The sequence below is a fragment of the Plectrocnemia conspersa genome, unplaced genomic scaffold (assembly GCF_051122295.1).
Source record: "Plectrocnemia conspersa isolate PC_06_02 unplaced genomic scaffold, ASM5112229v1 ptg000011l, whole genome shotgun sequence".
In the NCBI taxonomy this organism is placed as follows: domain Eukaryota; kingdom Metazoa; phylum Arthropoda; class Insecta; order Trichoptera; family Polycentropodidae; genus Plectrocnemia; species Plectrocnemia conspersa.
In genome coordinates, this window is record NW_028277175.1 from 18,078,594 (window position 1) to 18,091,969 (window position 13,376).

Sequence of the window (13,376 nt, forward strand, 5' to 3'; positions counted from 1 at the left end):
CCTGAAAAAGTATGTTTATAGTGCTATCAGTTGCAGTTGCTGCACAAGGTTACTGAAGAGTGGCCAACTGATGACAGTCCTACTGACGTGAATTATTCGACTGATGATCAACCTGAAGAAAGCGAGACTTGTTTCAAAAAACATGCTATTTTAATTGTCCAAAAACTAGAAGAAATAAAATTTACCCCGTTGAAGAGAAGATACTACAGGCGTTGGATAACCCCAAGGTAGAAAATCTACATATATCGTTATACAAAAGCATCATCCCCTTCTTGAGTTCTATCGATGAAGATGACATTCTTCAATTACAAATTGGCATCCTTGAACTAATTTTCTAAATGAAAAAGCAAAAACAATCAAGAAACGCTATTATGCCTATGCCGCCAGGGAAGAAATATACACCACATTATAGATCAGTCATCTGCCAAACAAGGTCATCCAAGTATCGACAGTTTACTCAGTCAGCATTGCATCACATGGACAGTCGGGGACTAAGAAACATTTTATAAAATTGTAACCAAGTTCTACAAGCCAGTACTATGGATCGTTTAGGGGAAAATGTTTGTCTCCTGGGGGCATATTATCAGATTCATTGTCAGTATCGTCGATTGATTTTGGCAACGATCCTTAATATTTTCATTTTACTACGTTCTCTTTTCATATATTTATACGTTTTCGTTACTTGTGTTACACTGTTAAATTGTATCTTTATTTCTCTAAATATAAAATAAAATTTTGTTTCACTTACCTTATAACTACTGCTAAGATCTGCATAGGTTGAATACAATCCCTCTATACAGTGTCCTGGCGATGTAAAATGGACAGGCGAAAATATTTTATATAAATATAAAAATATGTGAAGGTTTTGTAAACCGGCACCGAATGATTCCATCTGGCTCCTATGTAGCTACGCTAGCTGTTAAGTTTACTGAGAAAGATATTTTTAAGACTTAAAATGATTGAAGCTTCTTCAATCATTTTAAGTCGTGCCATCTTTTAATCAAGACATACTCTATATAATAATAACATCTCATACGTCCTTTAGTATTTTATTATTATAATTGCTATTACTATTATTATAATATATTTCTTGTCCTTTTTATTGTTTAAATTAACACTTTCAATACATTTTCTGCTGCTCGTGATAATGGGGGGCTTGGAGGGGCCTCTCAAGTGAAATAGCATCGAGTTTCTCTTCATCTTTATCCAGCTCAAAATAATAAATGTTCACCAGAAATAAAAAAAAAATATTTTAAAAATATTTTTTATTTTTATTAACAGTATAACCTAACTTGCTATGCTGCTAAATTAACTGCATTTCCAAAAGAATAAACTGTAGAATATCAGATATTAGTCTATACAAACTGTATAAGTTAAATTCTTATATTTTATCCAAGATTTCGATTAGAAAATTAATACAAAAGTTAAAAGAAAATTAATCGCAAAGAAAAATAGTACACATAATTAGTAATCAACATAACGTTTTACATATCCGAACAATACTGATAAACTAGATTAACCAATTGTCCCTTTTTCAAGCCAGTTAAGGCAATTCCATAAGCTTTATTTGCATCGCGCCACTTTAAAATTTGTTTCAACTGTTCAACAGTATATTTTCCCACATCGTTGCCAGTAACTCGAGCTGCCAACATTTCAAGATCAGGACATTCCACCGGCTCCTTCGGCTTTCTTTTCGACGCCGCACCATTCTCGTTGGAACATTTTCTTTTTACGGGAGTGACGCCAAACGGTCCGAACAAATTATTAAAATCTTCGATAAAATTACTTATTCTATTTTCTTGCATATCAAGATCGGGTTGAGTCGTATCTTCGCATATTTTGCGGCTCTCATCTTCCAAAGCTAAGGCCTCGATAGAATTGTAAAACGTTTGCAATTTAGGATTTTCAAAAGTGTCTGGTGAATAATTTATCTTCAGCTTCTTCATTATTTTATACATGCATTTCAATTGCTCGTCGGATACTTCTCCCCTTTCGTCGACTGTTAAATCTTTCATGTTATCTAGGTATGGTAAATATATAACGTGAAAGCCGTCATGTTGTAATTGTCTACCATTTTCTATTATTTGCTTCTGCGGCACTAATGCTACCAAACGCGGATGAGAATACCATCTGGAAACCATTAAGCAAATAGCGATGCGGTCTTTGGCAATGCAGCGATCCCGTAGGCATTGAAATAATCTATTCGAGCCTGTTACTGTGTCTTCTTCAGGATATAAAAATGCGCATGGCTTCAAATACAACTTTGTCATACTTAATATGGACGAGGGTTTGAAGCCCAATAGTTTGATACAAGGCGCACCTCCAAATTTTCTCAATTGCATCAATTCGCCATAAGATAATTCTATATTTCTATCACCGTATTTTTGATACATACACAATTCGGCGTTTAAAATAGGTCGAGCAGTTTCGTCGCTTGCTTTATAAGTTAAAACTGAGGATTCGACGCGTTCGTTGGTTTCTTGGCATAAGAGTATCTTCTTGGGTAAATTTTTCGCTTTACATAAATGATATAATCCAACTCCTAATACAACATCGTCGCCTAAATGAAATTTTAGTTTTGCCGAAGCTGATTTTTTATGCGTATTTTGCCAAATTAACGGTAGAATATCTTCAACGGACATGAGCGGTATGGGTGGTTCCCATTCGTCGTTTGAATCCTTCGAAATAAGACTTCCGAGTTGTGCGTAAAAACTTTTATCCGATATAGATCGTTTAGATACGTTTATCAGGTTTATATCGATATCGTAAGACATTAGATCAGACGCTCTCTTCAATATTGTTCGGTGATTACTGGGATCTGGTTCAGAAAAATTACTCAAAATAGTGACTGTTTGTGAGCTTTTCTTCTTTTTGCAATGCGAAAACATACGCGACGCCTGCCAGAGTGCATGCTCAAAGTTATAGTCCTGGGCAGCGCCCCAGGTTTTACGTATGTGTTGAATGTCGGAGCATAACTTTTTGAGCGCGAGGACCTCGTCGATGGTCGGTTGTTTCAACTCGAATATTTGCACCACGTTCTCGAGGCCTCTATCGTCGTTGGATTTGGTGGCGTAGAGCGCAAGGCCCAAGAGATGCGACGGGGAGTTGATTAGCATGCGGCGTAAAAGCGCATAGGTTGCCGATAGAGAGGCCAGCAGTTGTTCGTCAGAGCCCGATACGTCTATGAGGATCACCCTGCCGCTGACGCCACCCCACTCTTTGTTTCCCCATCCTTTATCAGTTCCTTCGCCTTCGCCTTCGCTGTCACTATTTGGATCCATTTTTAAAACTGTCAAAATTTGACTTGCCGGTTCCTGCGCGATTAAGGTCGAAATACGATATATACTGTCCATAAAAAAGTAAAAATAAAATAATAGCAAAAATTACACAATAAACATATTTTGATATAATAATAATAATAATAATAATTGTAAATTAAATTAAGGGTTGGATCTCAGTTGCCTATGGGCTGAAACTCCCGAGCCTAATGCAACTGCGGGACACGGGTGTTGTACCCGAGAAGTACCCAATTCCAATAATACCGGAATTTTCAAAACCGGTATTATCGGTATTGTCATTATTATTATATTTTATTAATTGTTAATAAAAAGGATTGAAAAAATAATGTCCAATCATTCAAAGTCGAACTAAATGACTAATTGCATTATTGACAAGTTTATGCTGTAATATATTATTGAGTGTAGAAACATACTTGTGAATTTTGCGAAAAAAAACAAGGATTAAAGAGTCAGAAAATTTTTATAATATATAATGAATATTTTTATATATTTTCATAATATATACAGAAAATTTTTATAAAAAGATATTGATTATATGCATAAGTAGCAACTATTGTCGTCTTCAAATATTTTTAGAAAATATAATAAGCAGGTCAAATTGTGACTTAAGTTGCAGACAAGTATGCGTAATTATCCGCCTGTCTGTTAATGCATATTTCGTGATTTAAAGAATAAGAAGCTTTTAAATAATCTTCCTTACATTCAGGTACTTCTAAAATACCTTATACTCTGATCCTTTATTGTATTGTACACAAGTACTAATAAAAAATACTTAGAAACTTAATGTCTCATTAATTTTTTCATTTTTTCGAAGTGAATCACCGATTGGCGACTCACTCATCTGCTACTAAACGGACGAACAAAATGTTTAATGCCCCATAATAGAAAAGAAAAAATACTGTGATGCTGTGTTTTTGGATATTCCGCACGCATTTAACAAAGTGTGGAATTCACGGATTCTCTATAAAATCAAGCGACAACTTCCTCGTAATTTATTGTCAATACTTAAATCATATTTGAGCGATCGTCACTTTCAAATTAAGCTTAGAGACTCTACTACGGACTTGTACCCGATCTCTTCAGGTGTGCCACAAGGAAGTGTTTTGGGACCAGTAAACGATCCATTTTGTAGATGTGTTATTGAAAACTAACATTTGACACTTTGAACACGCGTGATTATTGACTGCTGTATACTGTATACAGCGCTGTCAACATAGAAAAGTCGAATTGGATCAACCTGTGTTTCAGCAACAGTTTTTCCTGCACCTTTAACTGCGATTAGGAATTTTAAACTAGCGCTGCGAATACAACTTTGGTACAAGGCTTAATGTTCACTGACACGTAACGCGAACCCTAGCGGAAACGGCAGTATTGTAAATTGAGTAAAAATTTCACTTACATTTTTTACTAGCCTTGTATCGCTACTATCCGTATGTATGCTGTATATTATATTTTTTTCTAACCACTTTGCATGAGTCAATCATAATGATGATCTAACTATGAATATGCAATGCATTCGCGATCACGATAATGGAATTTATAGTATTAATTATCCTTATGCGCTTATACCGTAACAAAACATGTTTGCCATTTATTCATGTATGTATAACTGATTATCTCAATTAACGTATACGTTACAAGTATTCCGAAAAAAGTCCAATATATTTCGCCTTTCGCGAATGCAACGTCACCAAGTCGTAGTTTTCTGACGTAGCTGAACTTGTATTATGGCATAGCCCGAGGAAAGATGAGCAAGAGATTCTCGCCAGTAACCACCGGCGGTTTTGTCCGTTCGCACGTTCCCATCGTTGGACGTCCGCACATAGCTTGGTTTTCCTGTAAACCGCAAGTACGTGTCCGAATCGTTTAAAATTGTATTTAGAAATTTCAATTTCGCTTCTTTAAAACCTCAATTGGAATTATTCTTCAAAGTTTTTAACGGTACATTTTTACCTTTCGCAAGCGAAGAGCCATTGAATTCGTTGAAATTTTGACACCATCATATTTTTTATTCATATTACATATGTACTTACACGAATTTGTTTTGTTGGATTCGGTCATCAGTAACGTATGCTTTTTTTCCACATCAAAATTTATGTGTGTATGCAATCGAAAGTTTAACTAACGGTATTCTATCTACCTATATAGGCAAATTGTTGTCAAATACCACTATTGTGGTTTATCGCGTCATTATATAGTTGTACAACATTAACATAAAAACATATAAATGACCTTTTGTGGTTATTTTATTAACCTTTAAATACGTTGTTTTTATTTTTATTAAGTTTGTGCTTATGCTGAGGCTTTAATTATATTTATATTAAAAAGCAGTACAAATAATACACCATATTATAATTAATTTTTGTACTAAAAAATTGTAGAACGGCAATTTGTATGCTTCGTTCATGCACTTGTGTCATTCGATATGAGTCGACAATTACAATTAGTAAAACCTAGTTTAAAAATTTGTAAAACTATGTTTATTCAATTCAACGACAGAGAAATTAGGATCGATTGTTGCAAATTTAACTTTCTCATTATTATAATTGCTACTTTCATATTTAACAATTGCCTGTACTTACTTAATAATGATTTTATTGTCATAGAAATGCCTCACTAAAGCATGTTTACTACTGAAGTCCGATTATATATTTAAATGTTAAGAATAGTAAGCAAATATTGGATAAGACCGAACTTTATTACCAATACATAATAATGGGACAGGTGTGTCAATTTAATTCCTGGACTGATCCAATAAAAATAAATATAATACAATTTATACTATAGGAAAAACGTTTGCTGTTTATTAAATATGATATATTTTATACCATATACCTTAATTCGTCAATTGCGACGTTATAAAAGTGTACGAAAACAATTGGCAAAGCCATTCGGTAAAACTGTTTCTTAATTAATTCCAAAAGACTTGCATCAAAACATTTTTGTTTCTAACTTATTTTCTTATAAATATTATCTAAAATATGTGCTACATAGTTTTAGCACAATTACTGATGGATTTTTCAAATGAAAGTGATTTTATTGTGATGGCAGACTTGATGAGGACTCATTCCTAATTCTTTGTTCAAGGTGTTCTTGTGAGATACTCCCTTTACTATTTCTAAAATCTTATCTGCTATGATCATATCGTGAATCAAAATGATATTTTCTTAAGTGTCAACAGTCGAAAATATTCCACTGCGATGATCACCTTCAATGCGTTTCCTTTCATTATGTATGAAGGATGTTTCCCAAAATATTTGCAAGATCACAAAAGTTACATATTAGCTGATTAAAGTTACACTTTGCAGACATTGATAACAGTTCACCTAACCTCACAAAAAATAATTAGGCGTCTAGTATTACATATTAAAGTGATTAAAAAAATAATAGGTTAGCTCTGCAAAAACATATGAAATTCTTACAAATCATAGGTGTATAACAGGTGCCTTGAATCTAATAAAAACAGCTACTTTAGGAGCAAGTACGAATATTTTTTCAGTGTTAAGATAATTAAGGCCGCAAAGCGTCAACACTTGGATTCTCCAATTAAATTCTTGTTATTCTAAGTACGTCAGTATTGACCCAGTCAATTCGCGTATGTGCAAAAGCCCTCAAATTTTAATGTAAAGCTATGTCATGAATCATGGATCGCTAAGATCTTGATGAAGAAGCGTCGAGTTTGCGAGAGTCCATAAAAAACGAATATGACCTCAAACGCCGTCAGTAAGGTCGAGGTAAATGACCACCGTTGCACTTCTTCTCAATCACCTGAGGCGTTTTAAGAATTGCTCAAACTTTTCTTCAAATCAGATTAATAATTTACACTAGTGCAAGATAAAAATAAGTTTTGCAAATAAATTGATCGAGAAAAGAGTGGTTTTATTATACAATACTAAAAAACCGGTTGACAACGATCTTTTTTCGCGTTGGCGTTATATCATCGTTTTATGGCGAAAAGTCAAGGCCGTTCAATTTCTATATACATAGTTTTTTATTTACCAAAAAAATACAGTTATATTTTAGAGCTAATTGAAAATGCAGATTGGGCTTATACGATAGCGTCACCGACATAACATTATAAAAAGTGCCTGTCTCTATCTAGTGGTAGTTATTTAGTGCTATTTAGACCAAGGACTGATAAAAATAAATATTCATTGCCTGCAAGACCTTTTTACTATACAACATAACCATTTTCAATAACTTTTATTAATATTTTTAATACTTTCATAAAAAAATCGAATAAAACAACACATCAATGATAAATAGTCGTATCCTATTTCAATTTATCGAGTCAAATTTAACAACTATTCACAAAACAGTGGTAAATCGTGATAATTCTACATTTATATATTTTTTTGCTAATAGTGTAGTGAAGCGTTATTAAGGTTCTAAATAATATTCGATGCTGTATTAATAAAATTGTAACTTATATGTTTTTATGTTATGGCTAAAACATAACAAAGAAGAAGAAAAGTATACCTATTCAAGATTCTCTTCTGTCTATATGTCCGCGATTGTTTAGAGAACGGATTGTCATTCAATATTTTCCGAGAATTTATCACTGTTCGACATTGGAATGCTGCTTTAAGAAACATTGTCAAGCGCTGTGTGGTTTTATTCTACTTTTTTAGAGCTTCAGTGTATCAGTTGCTACCTGTTGCAGGTATGCATTTAGAAAAAAAATTGCAGTCGTACAAAAGTGATAGTCAACATTTGGCAATTTCAGAATTGGTATTCTCTCGTATATAGATCACATATGTGAAACACGTGTTATATGTCTAGACTCTAAAATCTAAATGATTGTGTCATATATATTTACGTTGTTAATAAAAAATAAATAAAAAATTTCAGTCTCCGTCTTAAAAAAATGGAATTCAAGACCGTTCTAGTAACCGGAGGTGCAGGTTATATAGGAAGCCATTGCATCATAGAGCTTCTAGAAGCTGGATACGAGGTAATTGCATTGGACAACTTCGTGAACGCAGTTGGAGGAGCAGACGGTTCTCCGGCTTTGCAACGCGTCGAAAAAATCACCGGCAAAAAACTAGCATTTTATAGATGCGACTTGTTGGACAAAGATGCTTTGGATGATATATTTGATAAGGTGATATATCTAGGCTATTAAATAAATATTATGAATAATATCTTTCGTTGATAAACTCAATCAACACTAATCACAAAATTTATCAATTTCAGCACAATGTACAATGTGTGATTCATTTTGCAGCTCTGAAAGCTGTTGGTGAATCAATGATACTACCTTTAATGTACTATCAAAATAACTTGCTCGGAATGTTGAACTTACTAGAGGTATGACTGAGCATTTAATTAATCATATGATTATTATAATAATTTATTAATAGTGTATTTCTAAATTAGGTTATGAAAAAACACAATTGCTTCCAACTCGTATTCTCAAGCTCTTGCACCGTATATGGAGAACCTGAACGTTTGCCCATCACCGAAACTCATCCGACTGGTACAATCACAAATGTATACGGAAGAACAAAATACTTCATAGAAGAAATGCTCAAAGACATATCTTCGGCTGAACCTGTAATTATAAAAATAATCTTATTAAATATGCCCTGTTCAAAGAACTACAGATTTGCAGTACTCCAAATTAAATTATAATAATAGTAGTAAAAGTACAATAAAACATTTCAAATTTCGATTCCACAATAAAAACGCATTAAGTCGCACAAACTGAAAGAGTTGCTGCAATTTAATATAGATCTGAACCTATTTTTCACTTCCTAATAAATTAATATTGTATATAAAGTATTTAAAATTGTTATTTTACATTTAATTAATAGTTAATTAGTTTTTAATTCATTGCATATACCCATGGTGTATTTTACTTTTAGGAGTGGAATATAATTTTGTTGCGATACTTTAATCCAGTCGGCGCTCATCAATCTGGATTGATCGGCGAAGATCCTACAAAGGAGTTTACCAATCTGATGCCGTTCATGGCACAAGTCGCTCTTGGAAAGAAACCAGCTTTGACCATATTTGGCACAGATTATGCAACTGAAGATGGAACTGGTAAAATTTGTTTTAATATGAATCATTGATAAAATAATGATTGAATATATATTCATAGGTGTAAGAGATTACATTCATGTCATGGATTTGGCAAGTGGTCATGTGGCAGCTTTAAAGTTATTAAGTTGTACACATATCAACATTAAAGTAAGTTAAAATTATAATATTCCATGTAAAGCAGCAGTACCGTAGTTGTGATTTTTTAGGCATACAATTTGGGAACTGGAAAGGGTGTTTCAGTGAAGCAATTAGTTAACGTGTTTGAAAGAGTAACAGGAGCAACCGTTCCACTCAAAATGGAAGGCAGAAGAATGGGAGACATATGCGCAATGTGGGCAGATCCTAGCTTGGCCAAACAAGAACTGAACTGGTCGTCAAGATATTCACTGGAAGACATGTGTAAGTTTAAAATATATAAAGAAATTAATTGGTCTTCTGGTGAGACAATGGAATTTCCAATGTGTCGTTCTACTCTGGTTTTTGTTTCTATATCAGAATCTCCATATTATTGCTTATGCATGTTATTATTGAATTATTACTAAAATCATTATATATTAAATTTGTGTTCTCTTAATTTATGTATTTCTTTATCCTATTTAGTATTTGCTGCTTAGTATGGGTTTGTACAAATAAAACACAACATTTTTTGTGATATCGCACTTCAATATTTTGAGCATCTACTTTTTCTTCTGCCTAAAGCGTTCTTTCATCTTAAAATTTGCTATACTCATTATTAAACCACTCTTTGTTTTTAGTCATTTTTTTCATCGATTGAACGCTTAGTGAATGTGATTATAGATTCCATTCCAATCATCTTAAATCTTGTGCAATAGGGGAGTGAAAATCACCCTAAATATTGTATTATTTTTTAATTATAGGTGCTGATTTTTGGAGATGGCAAACGATGAATCCAGATGGATATCCAAAAAAACAATTAAAGCAAAATGGACATTGATTAAAAATGTTTTATAAAAAATATATAATTAATATACGTGGATTGCAAGATAATGAAATTCATGCAAGAAATACTACTAAGTAATAAAACAAACAATATTTTTATATATTAGAACTATTATTAGTTTTTTACATTGATAACTTTACTATGCTAATTGCAATAGAAGCAATCATAAATTAAAATAATTATACAGTTTATTATAATTTTATTTAATAAAAAATACACGGATCAAAGTTTGTCTTTCTTATCCTTATCTTCATTACAAATTGTTTCATCTGTATATAAATAAATATGTTGCCATCTGAGTGGTTCAAATCCAATACTAGTGGTATTTGAAAGCAAATATCTAGCGAATACTTCTAAACACTTAGGATTTGACTTTCCAATATATTTTTCTAATAAATCTGAAATAAAAAAATATTAAATAAAGTCATTCAAATTATTATTTGATTATAAATAGTACCATTTAAAGGTGGTTTGTGAGAATGAAGAGCACTCGGTACGCTAATAAATATTTTTCCATCAATCGGTTTATTCTTACTATCATAACCGTCTTTCAAACCAATTAATAAGCGCTCAAAAGGTTGCTTTCCTTTCAATTCAGTGAAAGGACAGATTGGTTCTCCACTTTTCGTAACCTGAAATATATACAATTTGAAAACGAACTCCTAAGAAATATATTATAATTAAAGAATCGTTTACTTTAATCCAAAACCATGTAGCAACATAAGTAACTCCCCATGCTGGAAACATATTAGTAATAATGTCATTTTCATGACTGGTGCTATTTGTACACCAAACAGCAATAAGAGATTCACTCGACATAAGATGTCCTATTGGTAAGTTTGTTATTTCTTCGTTATATAACATTTTATAACTAAAACAAAAAATCGTATTGAAATAACACACAACAGTTTCTTATAAATTCAATAATATCCAATACCTTCCATTTGGATCTTTAGTATTTTTACGCCTTATGTATTTATTCCACCAAGGCGGATCAAGTATTATTAAATCGAAATCCTTATCTTCCATCGTTTGTAGAATATTACGAACATCTCCACAAATGAATCTAAAAACAAATCACCGATAAAGTAATTCTTACAGTTACACCACAGATGTTACGTTACATACTTGCAGGATTTCGGTATGAGTAGATTGCAGTCTTTAATTTGAGGATATACCGTATCCGAAGACGTATTTCCTCCATTCATATTGCATGTATTGTGTAGTACTTGGGTTTTATTAGTACATTCGTCTGCCATTTGCTTAGCGCTCTTGTTATGATCATCATTGTGTTTTTCAGTAAACGATAACAAATGATCATCTTTAATTAAAGTAACAATCTTTTCAAACGATTCTTTGATTTTTTTCACCTATAAATTTATGTTATGTTCCGAAAAATAAATAAATCAGGCTATGCAATATATGTACAGTAATACAAGGTAATCCAGAATATAATTTTTGTCTGAGGAGAGTCATGGACAGATTGCTACGGGGGCTAAAAAAAAGTCATTTGAAAATTTTTGTTCTAGGAGGATAAAGAGGGGCAAAAGGAGGCCAATTCTTTTCAAAGAGGGACGTCTGGTTACATTGCCTTAAGTAATATAGTAATAATTCACCAATGGATCGAGAGATTTTTGCTTCTTTTTGTGTATCTTATATGGATGTCTTATATCAAACAATGAATGTCTAAGTTGATGTTTTCCTTGATAAGTTTTGCGTACAAAATCATTGTGAGAAATTAGCCAACCATCATTACATCTGAACAGAAAAGTTATAGTATAATAAAAATATAACCTTATACGGTGCTTAGGTTAACTTTAATAGCATTCTTACTCCCATAGAACACTCATAATTAGAAATGACAGATTAAGTCACATAAACTTCAAACTCGTCGTTTGAAATGTATTTGACGTTTATCTAAATAGCATAAAAATTGACCATTAATTTGTGTAAAAAATAATATACTATGTTCATAGGAATTGCAATTCAATTTTAATAAAAGCCCCTCAATTATTAACATTAATAGTCATACTAAAATAATATAAAAATTAATTTCTAACACCGCGTCAACACCGTACAGCCGTCAAAGAAATGCTTCGTTTGAATATCTCTCTGTTTCGGTTTTGCTAGTCACTGGCCGTGTCTGCCTTAATAATATCTATGAATCTGATCCTCACAACTCCTGATGCTGGCATATTATTTATATAATAAGCGTGTGACTCTTCAGCCCAGGGAGACGCTGTAAAGCTGGTAATTATTTATTCAGTTTTAGTACATTTACTAAAATGAAATATTATAAAATTGTATATTCTTTGTTCCAAGTGCTGGTGGAGAAAATGGCAAAGGAATAATGTCTCCTGAATGGTCCTCTGAGATCCTCCTTGCACGTCTCAACTTGCAGGGCTGTCTTTAGTCGCAGTACTGTCCTTAGGCCGTCTCTGGAGCGTCTGGAATGTCTCTCGTATGATCACTCGCTCGTCTTTTTACCGTCTGAACTGTTTCTCCTGAAGTTTGATTTTTTGTATCGTTAATAAGGAACGTCTCCGGCGAATCAAAACAATGCAGAGACCAGTCAACCAATTGTTGCGCTTATATATTCAACTTACGAAATATGTTCACGCCTTAAAAGAGTGAAATGTGCTAGATGAACACATTCTGAAGGTGGATAATGCAAAGGGGTAATAGTAATGGTATTTTTCTGTCCGTATGGTGTATTGTTTTAACCATGGTGATATGTTCAGTTTGAGTATATTGTGTTAATATGTCGTAATCTTCTTTCGGGTTAACCTTCTATTTGAATTATGCAATTGTTAAGTTATATTACATTATCCTTTTTTACATTCGCAAGTGTCATTAGGCATTTATCTGAACGTTCTGCACAAATGTATTAAAAAGTGATTATTTATATGTATTTGTTATTCGTTGATAAAAGTCTAACGACCAATACATTGGCAATCAGACCCGATTGGTTGCGTATGAAAAGTGTGTGATGCACACACGTGCTACTGCAAAAATCGCATAAAAAATATCGAAAACCTGAGATATTATAAAAAAGTGGTATAGACCTA

At 32.8% G+C, this 13,376-nt stretch overlaps 3 protein-coding genes across 3 annotated transcripts; 1 reads left to right on the top strand and 2 right to left on the bottom strand.

Annotated features, from left to right (window-relative positions):
* Window positions 1-1,250: 1,250 nt before the first annotated feature.
* Window positions 1,251-3,345, bottom strand: LOC148229766 (DNA repair protein Ku70-like). The gene has a single exon (XM_088196719.1). The coding sequence runs from the start codon at window positions 3,279-3,281 to the stop codon at window positions 1,485-1,487; it is 1,797 nt and encodes a 598-aa protein (XP_088052845.1). The 5' UTR covers window positions 3,282-3,345; the 3' UTR covers window positions 1,251-1,484.
* A 1,663-nt stretch (window positions 3,346-5,008) lies between these two features.
* LOC148229767 (UDP-glucose 4-epimerase-like) lies at window positions 5,009-10,535 on the top strand. The gene is made up of 8 exons (XM_088198066.1): window positions 5,009-5,148; window positions 8,151-8,403; window positions 8,496-8,609; window positions 8,679-8,855; window positions 9,167-9,347; window positions 9,406-9,494; window positions 9,554-9,746; window positions 10,226-10,535. Exons 2-8 carry the CDS (start codon window positions 8,167-8,169, stop codon window positions 10,300-10,302), a joined length of 1,068 nt encoding a protein of 355 aa, XP_088054192.1. The 5' UTR covers window positions 5,009-5,148; window positions 8,151-8,166; the 3' UTR covers window positions 10,303-10,535.
* On the bottom strand, window positions 10,493-12,226 carry Mettl4 (Methyltransferase like 4). The gene is made up of 7 exons (XM_088198067.1): window positions 12,142-12,226; window positions 11,925-12,066; window positions 11,437-11,678; window positions 11,246-11,374; window positions 11,005-11,179; window positions 10,766-10,940; window positions 10,493-10,706 (listed from the first exon to the last, which is right to left on the bottom strand). Exons 1-7 carry the CDS (start codon window positions 12,156-12,158, stop codon window positions 10,531-10,533), a joined length of 1,056 nt encoding a protein of 351 aa, XP_088054193.1. The 5' UTR covers window positions 12,159-12,226; the 3' UTR covers window positions 10,493-10,530.
* Between the last annotated feature and the right edge of the window lie 1,150 nt (window positions 12,227-13,376).